Consider the following 26,437-nt stretch of genomic DNA (forward strand, 5'->3'; position numbering starts at 1 on the left):
AGTCTGACCTAAACCAAGAGGGTTCTGAAGCCTTTGCTTTACTTGAGAGAGAGAGACGAACAACAGCCATCATGGGAAGCTGGGCTGCAACGTCTGCTGGCAGAGGCACCGACCCAGCAAAGGCGCTGGACCTACCCCAAAATTACGTAAAATGAGACCTGCTCCCTGTCCCACCCCCCAAAACAAATCAAAGAGACAAAAAGAGAATCACTGTAAATAAAGAAGAGTGTGTGACGGAGGGGAAAAGAGAAGCACGCCAAGCTTCTGATCTGGAGCCAGATATTTAAATGTAAGCTTCGTGTCATTACCAGGCGTCCCGACTTGGGGAAGACAGACTCCATCAATTGGCTGGCATTAAATCCTTGTTACTGTACAAAAGCTGCGCTTGCTCCCTGGAGCCAGTTCAACTTTGAGTCACTATTGTCTGAAAACAATGGAATGTCTGCCAACCTTGTGCCAACAGTTCAGGAGGGTTTTAATGCAGCATGTGTGCGTGCTGTAACCCCATTTGCCCTGGGCAGAAAGGGCTCCTTTAGCTTAGTGGCTGCAGTCACATGCTCCACCAGGGCAAGCAGAGGAGGTCAGCACATGTGCCATTAGAATCTCATGGCCACAGCTCACTCATGCCAGGAGCCAAGGCCAGGCCAGAAGAGCAGACAGGAAACCCACAGTGGGCTCTGGGCACCCAGAACCCCAGCATCACTGGAAACTTCCATGGGTTTACGTGGTGTTTGTGAAATTCCTACCACTTTGATTTTCATATATATGTATATATGAGGAGCATATGTATATATGAGGAGCATCTGCCTTTGGCTCAGATCAAGGTCCTGGGGTCCTGGGGTTCTGGGGTCCTAGGATCGAGCCCCGTATCCCCAGGTCCCTGCACTGGGCTCCACTTCTCCCTCTCCTTCTGCTACTCCCCCCCTCCTATAGCACTCTCTCACTCTCTCAAATAAATAAAATCTTTAAATAAATATATATGCATATTATATCTAACAGGAAAAAATTGATTAAAAAGGATTTTTAAGGCAAATTAAATTTTCTGTGTGAACTTACAAATTAAAGTCATAGAATATTTTTCTATAATCAAAACTTGGTTGCCACTGGTCCCAGGATCTAAACCTGTAAATAGTTATAAGCAACGATGTAAAGTAAGGGGGTCGGACAGATTTGCCATGTAAACGTGTTTCCTGCATATGCTGCTAGTAACTCCTGGTACTGAAGTTTAAACTGGCATAGGACCTTTATGAGAATATAAAGACCAGGGCAACAAAAAAAGACCATAAATCAGGATGAGTGGGTTCTGTCATTGAAAAATGGTTTCTTGCCCCGCTCGGCCCCCAAAGGAGCTGAGGACAGGATGAGACTAAGTACAACGATGACCGGCCTATGCCCACATCAGAGGGGCTCTGAGACATTTGCATTCCTGAATGTGCCAAAGCAGGGCCTGGGGAGGGACATCTGGGCAAACAGGCCTTATGGGATGGCAGGCAGTGGGTGGAGAGGGATTCCAGGCTTTATCACTCTCCAGAAAGAAGACAAGGAACGCAGAACAAATGAGTGCAGTGTTTTGAAGTCTGAGGTTTCAAAACAATTCTGCATTTAAGAGGATGAATTCTGAAAAGCTGACCACATCTGAAGTAAATTATAAGATTTCTGGCCCACCTCTGGATCTGAACAAGGATCTGAATACTCTGTTGAGTATTCACAGCACACTAGGAGAAACACACCCAGGAAATGTGCACAGGAGTTCATTTGGAAGGCTCTACCTCCCTGCCCACCCCCCTATACAAGCAGCTACACTAGCTATAGAACTGGTAGTTTTCAGAATAAAAAGATCACTACAAAAAAACTAAATATAGGAATATCTGCATTGTGATAAGGATTGCTTTCAAGGGTCTTCAAATAACTACCGAGGATCTGCTCCTACTGTGTCACAAACACCTCCACCCACCCTCCAGCCAGGAAACAAAGGACTGTCAAGAATCCTATGTGCACATTTTACAGCCTCTGGGAACAGCCCATCTTCCTGAATGAAGACTCCCCTAAAGAGAGGCCAGATGAAATTAAGTGAAAATATTAAATCCTGAGCAGTTTGGTGAAGAGCTCACCAATTCAATTTACAGTGTGTATGATATAAACACATCCCAGTCAATTTTGGACAACAAAGCTGATTAAAGATTCTGAAAATCTAATACAATATATTCATTTTTTCAGAACCACAGGGTGTTCCAATTCTTTAGAAGAGTCATGGGGTATGACGCCAGGAAGAGGACTGTGGCCAGCATCCACTTTTTAAGAACTCACCAAGCATCAGGCACGGTGCTAAGTGCATCTGTCACTCATTTGGTCATAACAGATTTTTGTTTATCTTTAATAAGCTATAATTCGCATATCGTGTAATTTGCCCATTTAAAGCATACCGACCAATCCAATGGATTTTTGTATATTCAGAGCCCTGCACTCCAATACCACAACACGAGTTTAAAATGTTGTCATCACCCCAAATTGAAACCCTACGCCCATCAGTGGCCACATCCCAACCTCCCCCTCTCCGACTCCAATTGAAAAAGCCACGTGTTATCAGCTATTTACAAATGGGAAAAGGGAGATTTTCAGGGGGTTAAATACCTGGCCCTCTGACAGCCAGTTAGGGAGGCATCTGAGCCAGAAGCTTGAGCCCTTCGGCTGTCACTGAAATCTGTAGAAGCCCTTCACCCTAGAGCGGAGCAGCTCTGCCATTACCAGGAAGAGGCGTCTCCACGCTAAGATAGGAGAGGCACCAGCCCACTGTCCTAAGTGTGTATGGGTCCCTGAGATCCTGCATGGAACACTGCACTTTTTCACCAGACACACACACACACACACACACACACCTCACAAAAATCTTTGAAAAAGGCACTCCTATTCTTCTTTAGAGATAAGAAAACAAAAACAAAGAAAGGTTGCAGCCCTATTGGGAGACAAGAGCCAGCAGGATGCTTGCAAACCACTATGCCAAGTGGCCCTAAATACAGAAGTGGACGGTGGTGAGCAACACATCCTTCAGCACACGTACCACTGCTCTTTAAAATACACTCTCAGCCCATTGTCCAACTTTTGGGGAAACTCACTTGCCTCCGACAGGAGGAAGGGGAAAAAAAATGAAGCTGCCAGAGGTGAAAAAGAGGTGAAGAGGATACCCCATGAAGAAAGCAGCATTTGTAGGTGGCAGAGCATCTCCTCCCTGCCCGCGGCTATGGTGAGAACCTGGGCCCCGCCTGCACACCCCCCGCCCTGCAGCGCCCAGACACCAAGAGGGTGGAATACACCTCCGAGGCAGAAATGTGGTAAACTCGTCCAAATGACTGCTTTTTGGCCCTCACACAACATGCCCCCGGTGTGAATCCAAAAGCAATTAAACCATTCCAGCTGGGAGTCCAATGACACGTTGTTTAAAAAGTCTTCTGAGAAATGTCCCTGTTCAGAAAGAGACAAGCGCGAAGAGGAATGATGCTCCGTGCTGTTCCTCCCGTTTTTCAAAAGGGCAAAAAAGCATGTGAAAAACATACCCTACGTGGCTCATGTGAGCAATGAACTTTCCCCAAGTTCCCCTCTGCAAAGGAGAAGGAGAACGCCTGGCCACAGTGACAGCGGGAGGAAAACTGACGCCAAATTCATTCCAAACGCATGTATTCATGCCTCTAGCCTACAGGGCTCATCCTGCTGGAAGAAAAATGACCAGTTAGGAGAACTTTTCAAAAACTAAACCATTTCAAGTATCAACTTGTAACATAAATATCCCCAGAGCAGTGTTTTGATGGTGTTGTTTTGTTTCCAGATAGGGATTACCTAAGGGCTCTCTGCTTAGGATCATGTGAGGTTCTGTATATGGAAGAGGATTCTGGACACTCTGAAGAGTTGGTGAACCAAAAGATGCCGAAGGCATCGTTACTGTGACCTGGAGTGTTAACCCAGGGCTGCAAACGCGCGTTATGCTGTCTGTCACTTCAGATGATGCATTTTAATAAACAAACGCATTGTCCATGAGGATGCTCAGCGGATTAGAAACGAGAACATGAGAGTTTGGGGTCATGTCTGCAAAACTGAACATCTGCCTAGGGACACCAGGCCCTTGCAGGAGACTGCTGGGGTCATGGCTATGTGCCCACGGAGGAGGGGCGTGGTCACAGGCCCAATCAGACACCAACAGCAGGATGGTGGTGTGTGGGGCCAGGTGTCATACCTTGCTTCCATGCCCTGAGCCACATGCCTGCTCCACAGGAAACCCCTTCTGCTTCACTCAGAGTCTGGGGGCAGCAGGGAGACAGTGTCCAACTTTTGGTGAGAAACAAGATAAAGCAGGACACTATCAGGAGTTTGGATTCTGGTTTCTTTGAACTTATGCAGCCCAAATAAAACTGTTCTCCTGGACACGTGGTCTAATCAGGGCTTTCGGCCAAACTACTTTAATAATAAAGTGCTAACATTCCACATTTTGTTTTCCATGCATTTACTTCCTCATGTGTGAGTGATGGTTATCCTCCTTGGGAAGGAAACCGGTGTTCCCAGACTTCCCACAGACCTCGACATCTCTGGCGCACAAAGGCAGGGAGACGCACCACTCTGACAACAGTACCCAGTCATGGAGAAGCAGGAACACGCAGCTTGCTTTCCACTTTTCTCATGTGAAAATAACGGTTTTGAGGACCTGCTTGACCACACAATAATGATGCCCTCATCCAGGCCCAAATTTGAGTTAGGGATCGTCACCAAGCTAAAGAGGTGATATCTTGGAAATGTCCATCCACCTGAACACATGGCAATGCCCACCAGCCATTATAAGAGATCCCAACGGTGACTATCCCTAGACATGAGACAGGTACACTACATTGTTCTTAATGCTGGGATAGAAATGAACAAACGAATGCTAACCTACTCTATCCTACTCATTTCATGGAAGAGGAAATTAAGAATTAGAGAAGTTAAATGTCTCCCTCAGGAACTCATTCTTGTAAAGAGGCACAACATGAAGCTCCTGGTGACTATTTGATGCTGATTGAGACCTTTGTAGGAACTGAACAGGAGAAAAAAAAAGAACAAACACATGATGGGCAATCTGCTTTTACAATATAATTCCAATTATGTAGAAATGGCTGGGTAAACTGTGCAATGCTGAATATTCCATTTTCAACGACCACTACATTTTACTTGGAACGCTTTTGGGTGAAGCTGGTGATGAGCTTCTAGTATTGCGAACTCCTTTCTCTACTGTGGAAAATTGTGCCTGCAGGAATATCTTCATATTCTCCTGCCTGAGGACAGACTCCCAATCATCACCAGGACTTGCTTTAATAAACTGCTGATGGCAGTTGGTTTCCTTATCACCTGCCTCCTTAATATGAGAGAGGATGGAGAATGGATAGGGTGAGGCAGCTCACCTAACCAGGTAATGAGAGAAAGGGAGGAGAGAGAGAGAGAGAGAGAGAAAGCCCCATGTTCCTCTACAACATTGGCTGAAACTGGCCTTCTCCAAAGAGGACTTCTCTTTTTTTTTTTCTTTTTACTTGTGGGCTCTTTCGACTTTTCTTTTTTTCAACAAAACCATTCATCTTCCTCTGGGTCACCTGAAATTAGAGGAGCATTGCTAACAGCACGTACCGTTCTGAGGCTGGCTTCAACTTCCTCCCTTTCACTGGCCTCACAGAAAAGCACTGCCACCCTTTAAGTTTTAATCATTTGGCTGCCAACGACATGAAAGCCAACTGAGCGGCAGCACGGGTGGAGACCAGAGCAGAGCTGTGTACCTCAGACAGCAGCTGGTGGGGCTGGCATTCAGATACTGCCTAACAGACAGGAGTCACCTCCATCATCACAACACAGACTGTGCATCACATAACATCAATGTTCCCCTCTCCCTGATGCAGAATCCTGTAGGGGGCTGGCAGCATTTCCAAAACCTCGACTCTTGGCTGTAATCTGCCTGCCACCTATGATGATAGTGTTAGGACCTCAGAACTTCCATGTCCTCTACCGTAAGCAAGACCACTCCCCGCCCCAACCCCTTCACAAGGATGCATGTACAGGAGATGGAGATAATGTAGGCAAACACGTCCTGGAACCTCTATAGTCTTCTTGTCATGCCTGGGAAACAGCCCTCAAATCACATCTTTACACAGAAATGCAGATGTGTGAGACCACCTACCAAAATGAGTCAGAGAAATCACCCACTAACTATGAACGTGGCTACATACACAGCTAACGAAGAACCTCCAGACCTCACTTGCTCCCCCTCTTCCAGATGAGGGCTCTGAGGCTAAAAAATGGTGAAGAAACTTGCTCAAAGAGAGGCAGCTAGCAAATGTTGCTGGCAGACCTGAAAGCCGAGCAGGTCACAGGCTGAAGCCTGGGCTTGGGAGCACTGTGCTTTCTCTCCTTCTGCTGCACCTACCACATCAACATGAAAGGTCAAAGGCTGACTTAACTCAGCTGGCATAAGTCAGGGTGACTCCAGAGTAGGAACTCAAGCTAATCCACTCACAGCCCTTCCCCAGGAGGATGCCCCATGGAGCATCACAGGCGGACAGCAAACGTACCTGCACACATTTCCGAATGCATCCATACTTCCACTGACAACAGGCCAGCTATCCCCTATCCCCGTGTGTCAACCATTTGCCTAATGCAACCTTTCCATTTCGATCCTGCGGCACCTAGATGAAAACCTCAGGCTCACATAAGCACTAGGTGAGCAATCTCTCAACGGGTCTCTTTTTATTTCTGCCTCCAAGCTGTGCACGACCTGTCCCTCAAAACGCTGTCCTGGTTTATCTTTCCAAACTTCAAATGTGATCACTGAATACCTGTGCCAAGGAAAGTGCTTAATTTCAGGAAGGTTGGGAAAGAGAGAGGCAGGGGGAGAAAGAAGGCCCGGCTGTCTGCATTAGAGGGCTCCCTGATGCTAAATCTCTGGTTCTGTTGTCTTTCTGTGTGACCTTACAAAAGATTTGGTGCTCAGATGCCAAGAAGGGAAAACAAAATTCACAAACCCCGTCAAACATATACCAGAAACTACAGAACATTACTTTGTAATAGAGTCCAAAGACTTGAGTACCTTGGCTGCTGGTACTGAACGGCCCCTTTCTATGGAGGATGTTTGAACCTGAATGTGAGGAAGGCATCTCAAAGTCATAATATAGATGGCACGGCCCAATAGGGAGACACCAGAAGAAACAGCAAAGGAGTGAGAAACACTAAGTGACAGGGAGGAGGGCATAGACAGACCAGACATTAAGCCTGTGTGATCAGAAAAACACACGCAGAAGAGCCTGAAATGTCGTAGTTTCTGATGGATTCTCCAAGGAGTGTCCCATACCATCAGCTCCTTGGGGGAAAGGTCCAGATTCCTTTTTCATCTCGGTTATCTTCCAAAAGCAAGGTCTTCTGCATGTTTTCTATGTGCGCGTAAGTTAAACTTATGTATGACACAAAAATTAACTCCATAAAATTCTGTAAGTGGTTAGTTAATAAGGCAAGATCTTGCCCTCAATAAGGCTAAGATTGTGTTTCAACATTTCCCCCGTGAAATGATTTCCAGAGCTCCCTTCCAAATCCTCCACAAATACAACATTTTCAGAAATAAGCAAACAAGATCTTTCTCTAACACTCACAGGCGTTCACATTTGCCAACAACTCACACCTAATTTTGCAGGAGATGTTACAGTGGAGATGATATAGTGGTACCTCTGGTTTGATGTGTCTGGCCTTCTGAACACCTCACCGTAGAATAACTTTGCTAACAACCATGTTTGTTTAGAATATAAAGGGTGTGGAAGGTGTCCAAGCCCATGGCAACAACAGTACCAACTCAGACACAATACAAATTCCTACTTTTCTATGGGGCTACCGAAGAGCAAGAGAACTGAGTTCCAGAGGGAAATGCCCACAGAGGATGAGTGACTGCTGTGGAAATGAGCACATCCCATACTGAGAGACCCCATGAATGAGGCCAGGGCTTCACACAACACTATGGCCCTGCAGGAGGGACTGCCATCTGGCAGACACCTACACACAAGGACAGATCACCTGGGCCCACAGTTCTCTCTCCAACATCTCTCCCCCATTGTTAGGTGGGTACAGAGCCTCATGGGTTCTCACTACAATGGGCTCTGGGACTCTACTGGAGTTGAAACCAAAGGCAAACCTTTGAAACTGCAGCTGATCCCTTCCCAGCTCAAAAACTGACATAATCACAAAGACAAAGGACTGGAGGTTGGGGGGACAAGTTGATCACGGAGGAAACTCAATCTAATGAACGCTGTAAGCCAACCACTTTGGGAGACTTCACAGTGGGGGCCCTTTGTCTTAATTGTCCTCCTCCCAAAAGAAACTTCATTCCCTAGAAAATATATATGTATGTACATGTATATATATATATATATATATGTATATATATATATATATATATATACTGTAGATTATAGTACACAGTCACACACACTATATGAAATACAATTTTAAGAAGAGAGAGATGTACGTAGGATCCATAATGAAGAAAACTGTCATCAGAAGTAGATGCACAGGAACCAGCGTTTATTAGAATTAATGCAGAGAAGAAATCATGGGCCTTGCACCTTTGGTTTCTACAAGTGTCATCAAGGAAAGTGTGGGATGTGTGTCTTTAGGTATGGGCGCAGTTGGCACCCTAGTGAAGCCCAGCTGGTTTGGGCAGGCTCCTTGTTGCTCCTCTATCTTGCACTGTATCTCCAGAGAAGCCAGCACAGTTGGGGAAGAAGGAAGAGAACGCAAGAGCACAAGCAGAAAAGACAGTAAGGGGTGTGTGGGTGCTCAGTTCAGGCACCCCCTCCACTACATCAAAAGACACACACTGTTCCCCCCACAGCCCCCTATCCAAGAGACTTAAAATTCCCTATACAAAAAGAACCCCAGATTATTTCAACACATGAATCTCCAAAGTGAACCTTAAAACCCTTTTACAGTGGCCACAATGTAATTTTCACTCACACGTTAACTATTTAAAACAGAACAATCTCCTGACTTTTAAAAAAAATCAGAAGTCTACTCTGTGTATATATGCAGATATGTGTATCTATAGATAAGTGTACATTTCTTTCCTTGACTCCTAATGGCAGTGACCGTGGTCATTACCTGCTTCCCTCAGAAAAGGTCACTCAATTCCCACACCTCATCTTCAACCTTCATGAAACATTACAATGCAACCATGTATCTGCTGCCCCTTCAACACTCTGCAGCTCACGTGAAAAAAGAATTCCAGGGGGCTCAGCGGTTGAGCATCTGCCTTCGGCTCAGGTTATGATCCCAGGGTCCAGGGATCAAGTCCCACATCAGGCTCCCTGCAGGGAGCCTGCTTCTCCCTCTGCCTGTCTCTGCTTCTCTGTCTCTCGTGAATAAATAAAATCTTGAAAAAAGAAATTACAGTAAGCTCAGTGCACAGTGAATGAGGGTAACTTTTGACACTGGAAGGTGAATCATTGAGAAAAATGCCTAGTGAACCAGCAAGTTCAAACAAGCTGAAAAGAAGGAAGTGAGGACCCAACTGCAAGTGGAAAAGCAGACATGGGATTAATTCACCAGACTTGACTGCAATGGTGTGATTTATAAGAAATCTATATTTGGTCATTAAGATATGTATTGGAAGGGCACACCTGGGTGGCTTAGTCTGTCAAGCGTCCGACCCTTGGTTTCGGCTCAGGTCCTGATCTCAGGGGTCATGAGATCAAGCTTCATACTGGGCTCCCCACTCAGAGTCTACTTGGCTATTCTTTCCATTTACCCCTTCCCCAACTCATGCTCTCTTCTCTATCTCAAATAAATAAATGAAATCTTTAAAAAAAAAAAAATTTAGCTCTCACTCATGATTCCTGACTCATAGCTCCCCAAACCCCGGAATTTCCTAAGCATTGAGAGTGATACTGAGGTCTTCTATTATTTTTAGTGAGGGGACCCTTTGGAAAGTACCAGCAAAACCAACCATGTGAGCAATGGACTAGAACTTTCAGCCCCAACCCCCTGACCTCTGAGAAGGTGAGAAGGGCTGGACGAGGATCAGCCAATGGCCAATGACTTGGTCAATCATGACTTTATGATGTCATCTGCATAGAACCCCAATAGGGTTCTAAGAGCTTCGGGCCTAGGAGACCACGGAGATGCAGAGAGTGGTGGGCATGGGGAGGGCGTGGAAGCTCTGTGCCCTATCCCCATACCTCAGCCTCCAAATGGCCTTTGACCTGTATCCTTTATCATATCCTTTATCAAACTAGTGAAGGTAAGTGTCTCCCTGAGTTCTGTGAGCCACACTAACACAATCAAACCTGAGGGGAGGTTGCTAGAACCTCCAGTGTGTAGCTGGTGGATCAGAAGTCCATGTAACATCGTGGTGTATCTGAGGGGGGATGAGGGGCAGTCTTCCAGGCCTTAGCCCTTCACCTGTGGAATCTGATGCAATCTCTGTACAGGCAGTGTTGGAGTGGAGTTTAATTCTCAGGACCCTGACGATGACCAAGAACTGCTGGTATGTTTTGGAGAAAAGGGGAAACTCACCTGCCCATGCTGGAACTGGGTCCAGAAACCCTAAAAGATGGATGAATTCACCCACCCCAACACAGTGAGAGAATATAAAATAGCATCAAGGAACCACTCTGATATCCTATCTTAATGAAATATATTTCTATCATATGGACACAGAGACCAACCGAGAGGAGTCTTGTTCATTTACTCTCGACTCCTATTAAATCAAAAGTAAAAACAGAAAATACCATCTCAAGAATTCAAACAACAACAAAAAAAATTCTCAGAGGTCTGCTTTCCGGCTCCATTCTACCTCAGAAAGCTCACCCCCCTCTGACTCCACCAGCCAGGAGCACCAGGATGATACATTTCCAGTATGTTCTCTGGAGTTCTCTCTCTCACCATCACTGCAAACTAGGTAGATAATAAAGTTCTTAACTACTGCCAAATCACCTCCCTTCCTAATTCCTTTTCTATTACCTCCAGCCCTAGCTCTCCAGGCAGCAGTGAAAAGCTGCTCACCTTTGCTTCCAATCGCCCTTGTGCTCATGTGAACCACTGTCTGTCTGTTCCCTACGTCTAGCCCCTCCTCCACCCCCAAAGGTGATTTCCTTGAACACCCTTCAACATCTCTCTTTTCATTTCAGACAGCTCGGCTACTGAAGGAATCATTCTGAACTTGATCTAATTTTATCTCATTTCCACATCTAAGACCATCTACCGGTTCCCATTCTCCACACTGGAACTGTTCCTCCTGACCAGCAGGGCATGCTATCAACTCCATTCAGCCACTCCCTCTGACTCTGTAGAATAATATCCTGTCCTAATGTCCCAACACACAGGTGGGACAAGCATCCCACAACCAGGCCACATGCCATGGTTCATGAATGGCCATGGCCAAGTTCATCTCTATACCTACACCTGTATTCCAACCTATATCCATAGCTCTCTTCCAACTATCAAGACTTCCTGAGGATCACAGCTGCAGGGGGGAACCTTGTTCAAAGGTTAGACAAAGTGAGGTCATCATTTTGTATTCTATACTGAAAGTATTAACCTCATCTCCCCAACTTTAAATTCTTAAAAAGAGGGTCACATCCTCTACTATACCTGCAGGCCTCCTAAACACAGTCCTAATCAAGAGGCAGGACAAATAATTGTTACAATGACAAAGTAGATATGCTCAACAACGGTGAAAACCAGACACATCCCTATCACATCTAGCCTGTGCTTGGCCGGAACCTCTATTGCCCATGAAATCCAAAACCACAATGGGAGCTCAGTGCACGGCCCTGGAGGAGAGAAGGAGACATCTTCCTTTGCCTCCATCACTTACTGACAGCACTAGTGACGGGCTGGCTACCTCAAGGGGTCTCTGAGCCCTAAATGAATGGGACACCTTGCATCCTAACAGGAAATGGCCATAATACCTCCTGGTCCCAAACTCCATGCCTGACTCTCCTCTCCTGGCCTATTTTTCTTGCCTACTTTCCCAGTGGGTCCAAGTCCTCCTACCAGCCCTACTCCTGCCACATTTCTCTCCCACCCACTCATTCTCCCAGCTATAATGCCATGAGGAACTCCCGATACCTTGTTACCTCTGGCCAGGCCATGATCTAAAATTCCAGCCTTCTCATATGCTCCCCACTTCCTCAGGTACCTTCACTTTATGTAATCCTCACAATTGATACCAGCTCTATCTTTTCAGAGCACAACCCCAATTAAGTCACTTTCTTGTTGAAAAGCCACTGAACATTTTCAACGGCTAACTGACTTAAGTGGATTCCTCACTGATACTCATTCCTGTCCTCCTCCCACACACTGTAGCACTCAAGGGGGGAAAAATCAGCCTGGTTTATAACATATGTGCATTTACTTGATTCCACATGCTCAGTCATGGTTTTCTTTTTACGTGACCTCCACCCACTAAAATTGCAGTAATTTTAAGGTGATGACAAAAGATTTTCCAAGAGATCTTCTTGGCCATCCCTGTTTGGATGTGATCTCTTCCTCTTCCAAATCCCATTATCTGCAGCTCTTACAGGACTGATCATCGCCTCCACAATGCAAGAATATCCACATCCATGTCTTAACCATCTGTTCATCTAGAACATACTCAGCTGCACTGGATTGTACTCACCTCTTTGCCCTGCTAGTGCCTGGCATCTACAGAAATGTCCAGAACCCATCAACCAGCTACGCAGCCTTCATCTTCATTTTCTATCTCAACGGATGACCTATTCCAGCTCTCTTGGTCCAAGCTGTAGATGCTAGCATTTTTTACCCCAAATCAAGAATGGACCTACCATGCCCGTTGTGAACATGCTTGTGGGTTTTTCCTTTCCTGGGGGTTGACTGGCATGAAGATGAAGCATTGTTGGTGGCTGTTTTGACGTCTTCCGTCTCATCGTCTTCCTCCTCGACGTCCTCCTCGTCCTGAGAGCTTCCGAAATATACCATGCTGTTGGGCAGCGCAGGAGAACCTGGTGGGTTGAAGAAGACAGCTTGTGAGCACAGGCCTGGGTCCTCAGCATTACACGTAGAGACATTTATTAAGGTACAAACCTAAATCCTCATGCCTGAGCAGATAAAACAAAGCTGTTCATTTCTACTGCCACTTTTATTTTTCAAAATCCCCCAGGAAATAAAACTCCATCTGTGTCCTTTCAATGAATTTCAAGCAAAAATCCCCCCAGTAGGAGGATGATGCCATCCACCAAACACAACAATTCAAAAATTTTAAATCTCATATGAATCACTTGGGGGGGGGGGGTAGATTTGACAACCACCAAGAAGTGAATTAAGCAAGGGAGGAGGAAAAATCAGTAATATTAAAAACACCTACTTACAACGTCAAGGAAGAGAGAACGGGACTATTCTGAGGCATGCATTTTACCTACTAGATTCCATGAATTTAAGCAAATGAATTCAAAAATGAAAGACACACCAGGTGGAATAACAGAATATGACATTTCCTTTATAAGGTAACGGTCTTGTATTCACATTGAGGAGAATAAGAGATGTGGATCACCAAAAATCACAGTACATTTCGAAGCTACTTTGATATCATTATCAGGTTAATAGCATGTAAAATTATTAAAATAAATTCCAACACAAGACTAACTAAACATGGATTTAAAAACAAAATAAAAAACCTCCTAAGAGAAAAACCTCACATCCCTGTCCTTTTATACCTTAATCTTCTGCTCATGCCCCCAAATGTTTCACTTCTGAATTTAAGATAAAGCAGCAACACCAGAAGATAAGGCTCAATGTTACAGAGATGCACAGCATAGCCCTTCTTTATCAAACAGTGACAATTTAGAAGATCCCTCAACTCACTGGTTATTGTTTAGGACTAGGGGCTGCTTAAAATTCCAGAGAAAATCCCCCAAATTAATTTCCAGCAACGTCAATCTTTTTAAGCATGAAGTATTTTGGGGAGAGCTACAACCAAGTAGAACTATTAAGTGTGAAATTCATTTCTCTTATGGCCTGCTTTCCTGCGAATGAGCGCACACTCCTGTGTATCAACAAAGACACAAGTCATCAATCCGCTCTCTTCCCCAAAGGAGATCTCTAACTTCAGGCACAAAGGTTGAAACCATCCTGGTCCAACTTCTGAGCCACACAATTAAACAATGACCCGGGAATGAGTAGGCGTGTATCAGGGAGCAGAAGTGGCAAATCCAATACCCATCTTGCAGAAATGCAAAGACCACACAGGCACCACCAAGCCCCCTTCTTTCTATTGCTGTCACGACCTTTTCTGAGTTTTAAGAACCTCGAAAATTATGTGGGTCACACCACTGGGTAGAAACGAAACTCCAAAAGGATGTAAATGGCAGAACAGAGTTGGCTATGGTCTGACAAAAGCCCTTGGTCTCCTCCCCTTTGATCATTTCCAATTAGAAGCAGGTTTCCAATGGAAGGAAGGTTCTTATAAACCAGGAGCTACAGACAAAGAAAAAAAGAAAAAAGAAAAAAAATAGCCATATTTTCCCTGGAACAACATACCTATACTTGTTCTAAAGTGGTTTCATGGCTAGAACAAGAGTGACGAGGAAAAGAGGGGACCGTGCCCTTCCCAGTCCCCAACACAGAGTCGGCAATTAGGATTCACCACTCACCGCTGTGTACATGGTGGGTGCCTCCGTAGTCAACCAATCCTGGTAGATCTTTTGTTACCAAATCTAATTGTATAAGTACTTTAGACAAAGCAGGACAAACTATACCTTAGCATTCATGAGACAGACAAACGTTTGTTTGCCAGGCTCCTACTCATCCTAGCATATAACATGTTACATGCTGTTTGGACAGACCTAGCAAGGACCTTTAATTCTTGGAAGCTCCAGACTCAATCATTAAACTTCCCTCTTCAGCAAAATGAGAGGGAACAAGTGAATCAGCTCTTCAAGTTCCTTCCATATTAAATTACCCATGTCTGATTTCTTGTGAAGAAGAGCTCTATCGTGGATACTCTGACCAGCCTGTGAACAGCCTGAGTGTGGAGAGCCTGCAGCCCCCCGTGGACTCCACCACCCACCAGGGGCCAGCAGGGGAAGGAATATGCTGGTGGGGCTGTTCAGCCAGTCCCTCCAGCCCTCCAGGGTCTCCTCTCCCAGCAGGAAATGCAGCAAACTCTGCAGCCAAGACCATAGAGGAGTCACGTTGGGGGGGGGGGGGGGGGTGTCGCGGGATTGGGGGTGGTGAAGTAACATGGATAAACATGGTCTAGGTTTCAGGGAGAATCAGCTAAATATCCAAGTGCAACATATGAAAAACAAAGCGTTAACTTCCGCTTAACAGAATCTGTTGAGGATGTTTTAAGACCCAAACCTTGGATGAGTAGCATGAACCAATTATCCCATTTCCTCCTACTCAAGATTTTGAAAGAACGGGGTGAACGTAGTTATGTTCCAAATAACTAAAATGGAGAAGGTGTCTAGAAGCATCTAAGTTTCGTTAATATTCCTAAAAGCAGGCACATAGGGTCATTTCTTCCACGAGGGCAGCAAATAACCAATCTTTTGAATCCATCTGTTCTGGCAGCTTCTCAGCAAATACAAATCAACTGCTCTAACCTCCCAGGTATTCTAGAAGAAAGAGACTAACACAAGACACAGGTTAAGATGTGAAGAATTCGAGGACGGGGTGTCTCTGAGGAGCATCCTCACACTGAAACTCCAACCACCACCAAGTCCTGGGGAAGCTGGCTCTGCAGTCAGGTGGGGAAGGAGTCCACCTGCCCTAAGTTCGGGGACTCAGCGATACACGCAGAGGGGTGTGTGCTTCTCATCAGGACAGCTGACCTGCTGATCTGGACCCAGAGGCTAAGCATCATCGAAGAGAAGGTAACAATGGGTTCTCAAACCAGATGAGGAACAGAGGAGAGGCCAATATGAGAAAGGAAGAAATACTTTTGAGAGAAGTGGTAAGCGGAAGGTAAAGGCTCAATACTCAGTAATAATGAACCTAGGGGTGGGGGGTGGGGGAGGGGGGACATGTCAGCCAATTACTCCAAGGCAAAATGATGCCTGTAGATCACATCCTCAGCTTGTACCAAGGCTCCCCCCTGCAGGTGCCACTCATCACAACCCAGCTCCTCCTGGGTATAGCCTTACCATCCTTTAGGTGGCCTGTGTTCACAAGGCCACTGCCAACCAGTAACCTGTCCACTGGGAGCAGCCTTGTGAACCATTTGCTTTTGCCCGTGAAGAACAGACCTCCCGAATGTTCTTGGGTACCCTCGTGCCCTTCCATTTCACTAAACTTCATAGTCTAACCGAAGTAAGTAGAAAACACTAAACCCAACAGAGCTGGTACTCTGTCACTATGTGGCTACTGTATGGAATCCTTCCAAGACCCTGCTGGCATGTCCATTTGCAAAGCTAGCATTCAGATCAGGACAAACCAAGGGGAATTGGCCAAGAGCAAAAGGAGCTTTCATTCTCATGGAGATAAAACTGGTAAATTATCCTGTTATTTCATGTCATGGTAAAAATAATCAAGGTGACAGAAATACTGTTATATGCTAATACTTGGAGAATAACCATATAACAACTTTACATATATAAGCAAGGGAAGCAAAAAGGAACCACAACTGGTTAAAGGTGTTTGCATAGGACACATTTGTTCTTAGCCTAGATTCAAGCTCGATTATCTAATTTACTGATTAAAGAAAGAGGAACCTGCTAGACACAAAAAAAGATGAAGGAAGGGCATTTTAAAATCCCTAACACAGTCTGAGTTATTTATCACTAGTGAAAATTATCCAACATTCGCCAGGTTAAGAGGGGTGAATGTATTACATAATCATATTGACGCAGAGTCCACAGAAAGCTAAGTCAGCATTTGAAAAAAGAGTACATATGCTTTCAATGTTTTCATCGAAAACAGTAATGCAACTTATAGATCCTGGCACACAAGAAGTATGCTTCATCTCTAGGCAATTTATTAGGGAAAATTCTCTACTCCAAACGTCCCTTGAGACAGACACTGGGAAAGCTCACTGTGGGTGTAGTGCTCAGGAAAACAGGACTGGAGCCACCGGGATGAAGACAGGGAAGAGGGGGCTGGGTGGTTTGACAACACGAAAAAGCTTTCCCAGAGATCTTCCCTTTCCACAACAGGGCCCACCAACCACCTGCCATACACCACCAGCAAAGACCGGGAAACCAGAGGTCTCTGAGAGCACTCAGCAGCCCTCCATTCTGAGCTCTGCCCTGCTGTTCTCAGGGTGGTCTCACCACACTAAGAGACAAGTGTCATCCCGTGATGTTAATTAACAACAGAGTAAGGCTAGTTTACCACGCAGAATTATACAGCCTGTCTCCCTTACAAACTATAGTCCTAGAGATGGAATTCTTGGAAGGTGAAGGTTTCCAAAGATTTAAGGAATGTGCAGGATATTTGGGGAGAGGAGAGGGAGTTTTTATACCCAATACATCATAAATGTGTATTGAGCATATACAGTTTTCTCTTAAAATTACAGGCAGATTTTTCTCTTCTGATTATTCAAGTGCATTAGCAAATGTGGAAAAAAAATCTGAACTTGGATCAGATAAGTGGAATCGGGAGTACAGAATGCATGTGCGCTTTGCCAAAGCCGTATTTCATTACTTTTCAGAATTAGCTGGCAATGTCTCCACAATATTTACTGAAGTGAAAACCAAATGTTTTCATCTGGACAAAAATCAAACTGTGGTATGTTACAACCACAACAGAAATCATTTTAATCCAAAAGCTTGCTTTCTCTAATTTGGGCTGTGGTTTCTATAAAATTGGATTCTTCTCCATGAATCATAATCATGTACACATACAAGCCCTCCTTCCCATTATCTTCCCTCCCCCGACCAGTTCTTTATCTTAACAAGCTAAACATAGCTCAGTTCTATTTTGGAAAGACCCTACAGGGATTCCCTGAACGCAGTCATTTAGCTAGAGAATCAAATTCCGTAGCTTGACCTAATAAACCTGGCTGGCCCACTGGGTTGGCATTTCCTCGACTGATCTTTTGGGGATACATACACAATGAAAAGCAGCCGGGCCCCACTACCATATGAAATTTTACAGCAAAAACTTCAGTGTGAACTAGAAGGGGCTGAGTAGGGGGAAGGACAGAGGGATAGTTATTTACTGATTTCCTGAGGTAGAGGAAAGTTCGAATCGCCTACGTGGGAGAGTCAGAAAAAACTGCGGTTGCAGTTACCTGGGGTCATTCACCTCACCACGTACACAGCAGGCGCCAGGCTAGGAGCCAGTGACCCGGACAGATCAGAGGTCTCCGATCCTGCATACTCCGGTTCCCCCTGCAGGGAACACCAAGCACCCCGAAAAGGCTGTGGGACAACCAGAACACACCGAATGGCAGTGTGTCTTTGGTCTCCTCCAGGTCGGCCTTTAGAATTTACCAGGTGGGAAGAATTCACAGCACGAGTTCCCAAACTTCACACTTCTGGGTGCCCTAAGATTATCTGCCATACCCAGCTTTCCCACGTGCTGTTTTCTGGAAAGTGACCCAACGTTCATCCCTATATTCTATCAGTAGAAAACGAGTACCACTTGTGTTAAAGGAAGGGTAATTAAAATTACAATAAAATTTTAAACCGTTGAGCTAAAGCCATTTCTGGCACCAGCAGGGACACGTGCAGTAGGGCAGCGGGGAGAGCCCACTGGGCCAAAGGCCCAATTCAAAAGGCACCCCTAATTCCTCACGGGATAAGGAGCTGCCTATGCAGTGGGGCTCCGTCCTGAGATGGCTGTTCTTATTATGTGCAAATCCGAATCACTGAAGAAGACCCTCCATGGAATCCAAAATTCTAGAATGAAGTCAGGAGTCATGTGCCCATTCATTGTGAGACTCCGGTTTGTGTGTCTGCACAGTGAGGATGAGGTCCTCAGCTATACCAACTGTCATGGTATATGGTCATATCAAAGGATATGAGGTCATGTACGCAAAAGCACTGATATGACATCAGGCTCAATTCTCGACTTCACTGACAGAAACTTCAGAATTATAAAATCAGTCTGTCAGGTAAGTTCACATAGGAACAAAAGCAACTTATTTCCCATCTGCTTTCCAAAACGGGGAAAGCAAGCAGATTGAAAACAAGAATCTACAGGAATAGAGAATATAACCAACCAAGTGAACTAACTCAACAGTTAAGATTTCTGGAACTGGCAGTGAGTGAGTAAATGCCAAGTAAGAGCTGGAAACCTTCAGCCACATGAAGATCTTGTAAGAACAGGGAGGAAGTGGTGACCACCTCACCACCGGGCCAGTCTTTCCCATGCATTCCTCCTCCGTTTTCTCCGGTGTGTTCCTCTGGGTACAGGCCTAGGCACATGTACAGCCAGTTGTGCCGATCGGATCCCACAGCTAGGAACTTCCCCAAGGTGAGGGCACGTGTCCTACCTGCCTGAGCCCTAACCCTACGGACTCAGCAGCGAGAACCACTCCCCCCCCCCCCATTGTCAACTCCCACTGATCTGCCTGTAGCAGCAGGAGACAGGATCTTTTAATTGACAGCTGGAACCCTCTCTTTAAAGTATTTCCCAGGTTATCTATACAACATGGCTTCAAACATACATAAATACATATCCAACCAAACACAAGGAGGGCTTGTGTCCATCTGGCTCTGTCTCAGATGGACACACAGAACACGCCATACAGCAGAACCTAACCTACCCCTAACCCACCCATCAGATTTGGTAGCGGAAGCAAGTTAGAAAGTAGCTTTATCATGGTCACACAGCCACTCTGAATACCAACATCTTTTCTCTCTTCATCATGCAGAGCGTCCACAAATCCTAACAGACACTGAACACTGAAAAGGGTCACCTTGCCTGGGGGATGACATGCATACTGTGAAAATTAATAAAAGGAGACCTGATTAGAGTGGAGAGGCTAGGGGGTAACCGGGTACACCATCCATGTAAATTACAGTAACAAGTGTCCATTTTCAGGCCCCAACAGAAAACAGACTCCCACAGGGACAGATGTTTACTGTATCGCCTGTAAGAAATCCACCATCCCTGCTGCTCAGCCCCTGAGAAATGGTCACCACTGTGAACTCTTGTTCTTCCCCAAAGGACTTTCATGCAAAGTAACCCCTTCCCACTTCCGCCTCCACAAAATGTTCTTCTTTGTTGGGTTTGCTTGATGGTAGGCTGTGGTTTGTATGCCTGATTTACAATTTCCTGCTACCCCCAAGTAAGTCCATTTCTGCTGGTAAAATAATTGAGTTTTAAGGTTAACAATACTGAGGACATTAGTGGTCTTAGAATAATGATGTGCACATCAGCAAACAGAACTGTCCTGACTTAAAAGTTGTCCCCCCATCTACCTTCTCTAAATGGATTGGGAAAAAGACAGGAGATACTAAGAGAACCTCTAGAAATTAAGAAGACCAGAGACAACTGTGAGGAATACCACTAAATCCGTGCCAGGAGCCACTGGTGGGGAAAAGGGAGCCTGCTTTATCTTCAGGGAGGGCACAGCCTGGTCAGAGGCCAGCTGGCCTAGAGCAGGGCCAGTTCTGCAAGCAAAATGTCTTGAAATCTTACCAACGGATCAAGGTCACAGTGCAATTAAAAGGGATCCATCCTTCCCCTCCTCAGTGCTAAAGAACTCCATGGTTTCCATATTTCTTCCTAACTAGCCTGATAAACTATCCTGGCAAATAAATTGCTTGCTCAGCAGAGCTCAGCCATGTAACACAGACTCAACTGGAAAAGGAAGAATAGAAGGCGGGTCTGATCTGCAGAATAGAGAGGGGGCCCACACTTTAGCCCTTGGGGTGGTGAGAATACCATTCTGGATCCTACCTCTCTCCGTGACCTAGCTCAGAAGGAACCATCAAAAAAAGTTGTGTACCACTGCGACAATGTACCTTCCTCCCCAAAGATCTCATATAATGTAAAAGCATTCCCATTTTGCTCAACGAAGTTCATTATGAGCGCCGAAGTGTTCCTTGCAATTGGAGGATTACTTAATTGCTTTCTAGCAGGTTAATCCCCTTTCATTCTGTGACCTCTAAACCACCCCAGGCTTTCTGCTTTTGCCCTACTTACAATTTATAGTCTTCAATACCCAAAGCCAGTACTCTATCCACATATGTGCTCCTTGTCAATAAGGCCAGCAATTGTCTTTAGAAAAAAACTTGCTGGGCGGGCTACCTGCGATCTTGTCTATTGTCTATTCTGCTGGTCTTCCAGAAGATTCCTTCCTAACTAAATCTCAAATCCCAGTTTACCTCCTGGGGAAACTCCATGTATTGGGATGACCACCACTGTCATCGGCTGGGCCTATTTAACACCCGGTAATTTTAGGATGACTCCACAGCAACAGGGAGCCAGACACCACCTACCCACTTTATAAATGAGGAAACAGGCTTATAGCAGATTAAGTCACCTGTCAGAGATGGAAGATTGCTTGGTCATGGATGCTTCAACAACCGCCCCCATCCCCCCCAACCCCCCCAGGGGAAGAACTTTCTGCAGCCTCAAGCCATTTCCCAGGATTACTTTCTGAAAGGCCCAGGTGTGGTAAATCACTTTGTCAGATGCCCAGCCCCAGTGAGACCCAAGTACCTAGCCCAAGGCCTGCAGAAGTGGACACAGCTCACTTCCCTGCATTAACTTGAGGCCTCCCAAGCAACAAACCCCAACACCAATCCATGCCTCAGCAGGGGCCGACCCCACTCCCCTCCCACAAAGCCAGCTCAAGTGTTCCTTCTTTTGCACAGCCTTCCCAAGGCAGCCCTGCTCAGAGGGCCATTTACCTCTGGCTTGTACATGGTACACACCTCTGCCCAGGCATCTTCCACTTGTTTACTGTGAGCATCTATGCTTTCCCAATTTCTCATCTGTTTTCTAGGTGTCTAGCATATAAAAAGAGTTCAACAGAGGCTTTCTGAATTAATTAGCAGTTGAATGACAGCTGATCACTGAAGATTCTCTAAGACTCTGGGAACAAAAGGCAGGCAAGTCCCTAAACAGAAAGCACTGCTTCACAAAGACTGACAGTGCTGTTCCTTTACCAAGAATACCTGTCCCACCCCCCACTTAGGAGCTCTCCACCCTGCAGGTCTGTGATGCTCCTCTGTGACAGCCCACGATCAGGAGAACCAACCTTGGGGTGGGGGTGGGGGGTTGTCAAGAATCCCCTTTGGGAATCTCCCTTGTTTGCAGTGCCCCATAAAGAGAAAAATGTAAATAAGAGAATCATTTAACCTGCCACTACTCTACTGTGTTAAGCTTTTTAATCTGTTAATAATCATAGTCACCAAACAAAGAAAAGACGACCCAACTCATTAAGAGCGGTGAGCAGTGACAGGTAACGGGCTATGGCCTGAATTGCTAGGCGCTGCACACCACACACGGCCCCTTCCACGAGGGTACCAGGCGAAGATACTAATTATGCCTCTGGCAGGAGACATGTGGACCCCCTTCAAAGCAGCTACTTAAGGATAAATACACTGCAGGGCAAACACTTCAGGCCCCACTGCACTATTCATCCCATGTTCCATTCTTTTAGAAATTTTAGGTGTTGATGTTAAATAGGAAAGGAGAGAGAGCCTTGCTAAGCTTAGCTGAAAGTCTCTGAGGGCCTGGAAGCAGCTTTTTTTAAATCACTAAGGCTTTTTAACTCTGAAAGACTGGCTGGTATGTTTACACATCTACATGCTAATCCCGGTGTTATTAATGGTATGGAGATTCCCCCCACCCACCCAGGTTTTCGTTGAAAACACCTGATGGAGGTGAGGGCATGCTCTAAGGCTGGCTGGAGACTGTGCACAGATAATCAACGATCCCTCAAGACCTCCATTCGCCATCTCTTCTTCAAGCTTGGGATTTATTCTCTTCCACATTCCAAATTAGCACCAGCAGGATCACAGGTAATACTGGGGGCCCTGTACTCCTCGGCAACAAACACTTCCAGGTCTTTGATTCTTTCATTACTTCTGCAGCCAGACTCTTCTCCATCTAAATAAAGAGCTTATGAAAGGCTGTTTTTTACACCCAACAGTGTCCGTCAATTCCCCCAAGGCTGATGGAGCCAACAGGGCTCCTTATGGGGAACCTAGAGTTTGGGGCTCTGACTAGCTCTCTGCACAATGGAATCAGCAACCCAAGAAGAAAGCCCTAAATGCAGGTATGAGGGTGTTAGCCACGTTCCTAGCTGCTAACTTCAGGAAGACAAGGCAAAGCCCTAACTGTGGATGCACGACATTAGCTGCTGAAACTGAAAGTCAGAAATACATCTAAGTGTAAACAAGAATCTGATCAATGATGACAGACTCCAAAAAATGGAACAGGTACTAATGGGATACTGTTAGGCAGCAAAAGCAGACTATGCAAATGAAAACGAAATGCAGTTCCTCTGGCAGAGAAGTCAGGTTCACGGGGGGGGGGGGGGGGGGGGGGACACATATTTCACACACACACGGAAGGCTCAGTAATATTTTCATCACAGAGGTGGTTAACAGTGGCTGTCTTCTGGGAGAGCCAAGGGAGAGTATTTTGGATTTATTATTTTGCCTACTTCCCCATCTTTTCTGCTGATGTTCCCTAGGAAAACATGAAATACTTTCCTGATGGGGAAAAAAGAAAATGCTAACACTATCTTTCTTAATTTCAAATATTAATAAAATTACTCAAGTACCACTGCAGCAGGGATCTGTTTAACCCTTGTCCACATCAAAGTAGGAGTTTTAATTAGCTCAAGCAATCACACTGCTCAAGATCCACACCATTTCCAGGACTGGGAAGGTACCATAGAGGAATCACCTATCATTTGGGGCTTCTGGAGCCATATCAGATTAAGTACTCCTGACCTCACAAAAACATGATTTAAAAAAAAAGCTAAAGAGGATTCAAACTTTTTAAAAATATTTTTATTTTTTTAAAAAAAGATTTTATTTATTCATGAGAGACAGAGAGAGGCAGAGACACAGGCAGAGGGAGAAGCAGGCTCCATGCAGAGAGCCTGAAGCGGGACTCGATCCTGAGTCTCCAGGATCAGGCCCTGGGCTGAAGGTGGCGCTAAACCGATGAGCCACCCGGGCTGCCCAGGACTCAAACTTTAATACCTCCATATAGTAGAGTACAGTATTGTGTGTCAAATCCTTCCTGTTTATCAACTAAAACCAAATATTAAAACCTATTTTATTACCTGGCTGATAAACATAGAACTACATTTCCAAAGCTCAGAGCATTTTTACATAATTGTTTTAAACACCACCTAGACTTCACTTCCTGAAATCTGTTCCATCTGACAACACAACGTAAATTGTGGCTACCATGTGACATGCTTCTCTTTTACCTGGAACCCTGAAACGTCTAAGCCAGGACTGGGTAACGTTTTTCCCTGGATGCCATCTACCTGAGCAAACAGAATGCCTCGCTAAGATCCTTCTCCAGGGGATCCCTGGGTGGCTCGGCGGTTTGGCGCCTGCCTTTGGCCCAGGGCATGATCCTGGACTCCCGGGATCGAGTCCCACGTTGGGCTCCCAGCAGAGGAGCCTGCTTCTCCTCTCTGCCTGTGTCTCTGCCTCTCTCTGTCTATCATAAATGAATAACATCTTTTAAAAAAAAAAAAGATCCTTCTCCAAATCTGCCAAACCACAGAGGCATTCTTAAAAATAATGCATACACAGGTATGCACAGCACAAATCCCTCTCTAAAAAACGAGCTGCACCCACTCCACAGTAAAAAGTTTCCTAACTAAATTCAGTTCTCAACAGCCAATTTTCTGACATCCTGAAGGAACACGATCATGGACCCCTTCCCTAAAGAAAAGGACATAGGAAATCACAGCCCCAAGTTAAATCTGGCTCCAACTGCAATAAGATGCCACAATGACACAGAGGCAGTTTCACCACCAGTGAACAATATTTACCTGAACCACCTGCTGCTGCTGACATAGTTAACCCTTTCAGAGACTCCTTTGGCTCAGATTCCTTGCTCTGAGCACCTGGGCCCACATGGGCTCTCCATTAGAGAGGACAGCATGGCTTACTGCTCAGGCTCCTCTCTTTCCTTCACAGCCAACTCAGGATGCAAGCCTCTCACGCTGGTTTCACACGTTCCCCCCCAACCCTCAACCCCCTGGGATCACTAGAGTCTCGGCAGGGAGCTCTTTAAAACCTAAAGTAGATGAGCCACCTACCTCATTTCCCTTTGGTCCAGGCCAAGGGATCTCTGGCTGCTAGACAATTTCTAAGTGAAACTATTCTCCTTTGTGTCTCAAGAGTCTGAAAACTTTCAATAGCCTATATTGTCCAAAGTGAATGTTAACTCTTCATTTTCCCATCTTTAACGAGTGATTTTTTTTTTTAAGAATTTATTTACTTATTCATGAGAGAGGCAGAGACACAGGCAGAGGCAGAAGTAGACTCCCTGCAGGGAGCCTGATGTGGGACTCGATCCCAGGACCCTGGGATCATGACCTGAGCCAAAGGTAAGTCTGAGCCAAAGGCCAACAAACACTCAACCACTGAGCAACCCAGGAATCCCTAATGAGTAATTCCTAAAGCAAATCGCTGGGAGAGAGACCAGGGAGGGAGGAGTAACCATGGTGGCCCAGGTGGGGTGTCAGAGCCAGAGAAGGAGGAGGGTGTTCACAAGTGGGGCAGCCAAATAAGGAGTGTCAGAGCCAGGAATGTGTAGAAGTGTTCCATGTGGTGGAGGAAGGGGTGGCAGCAGAGATTGGAGGGGGCAGGGGGTCCACGCTGGAAAAACACTGACCAAATGAACAAGTACAGTATGGATAACAAAAACCAGGTCTCTGTCTTTACCGTGGAAAGGAAGAAAACCGGAATGACCCATTGGTGTTAAACTGAAATCAGAGGTATTGATGTTAATTCATAGTATTCAATAGACACAGAGACGCGGATCTACATCTAGATACACTAAATGAGCAAATGTGTGTACACACACACACACACACTGCACACATTCACAGAGCACCTAAGAGAAATGACACTCCAGATGAGAGCACACTGCAGGCCCAGATTGTGGCATCCCAAGAGCAGCTGCCACTTAAAACCAGGCTCCCTGGAGAAGTGGGTGGTTCCAACGCTGAGGAAGAGAACAGACAAGAATAGCCTGGAGCACGGATGGACCAAGCAGCCAGGCTGGGAAGAGGACAGCGAGCAAGCAAAGAGGCCAAAGAAGCCAGCATGTAGGGGTTTCACTGAAGAGATCTGGGACAAGCTAAACAACGAAATATAGCAATAAAGGGGCACCTGGCTGGTTCAGTTGGTAAAACACACAACTCATTCATGGAGTTGGGAGCTCCACGGGGTGGGGGACAGATTGTATTTAAAAAAAAAATCTTTCAATGAAGATTGGAAAACAAATTTATATATATATATTTTTTAAATATATATTTATAAAATACATATAT

At 45.5% G+C, this 26,437-nt stretch overlaps 1 protein-coding gene across 3 annotated transcripts in view; it reads right to left on the minus strand.

The window, feature by feature from the left end:
- The window catches only part of JARID2 (jumonji and AT-rich interaction domain containing 2), a 258,350-nt gene that overhangs the window by 35,758 nt on the left and 196,155 nt on the right, over nucleotides 1-26,437 (minus strand). For all 3 annotated transcript variants that reach the window (XM_041770261.1, XM_041770263.1, XM_041770262.1), the window contains one exon: nucleotides 12,831-13,007. In XM_041770261.1, coding sequence (XP_041626195.1) covers nucleotides 12,831-13,007 — 177 coding nt within the window. The remainder of the gene's footprint in view (nucleotides 1-12,830; nucleotides 13,008-26,437) is intronic.

This window comes from Vulpes lagopus, chromosome 10, assembly GCF_018345385.1.
Source record: "Vulpes lagopus strain Blue_001 chromosome 10, ASM1834538v1, whole genome shotgun sequence".
NCBI classification, from domain to species: Eukaryota; Metazoa; Chordata; class Mammalia; order Carnivora; family Canidae; genus Vulpes; species Vulpes lagopus.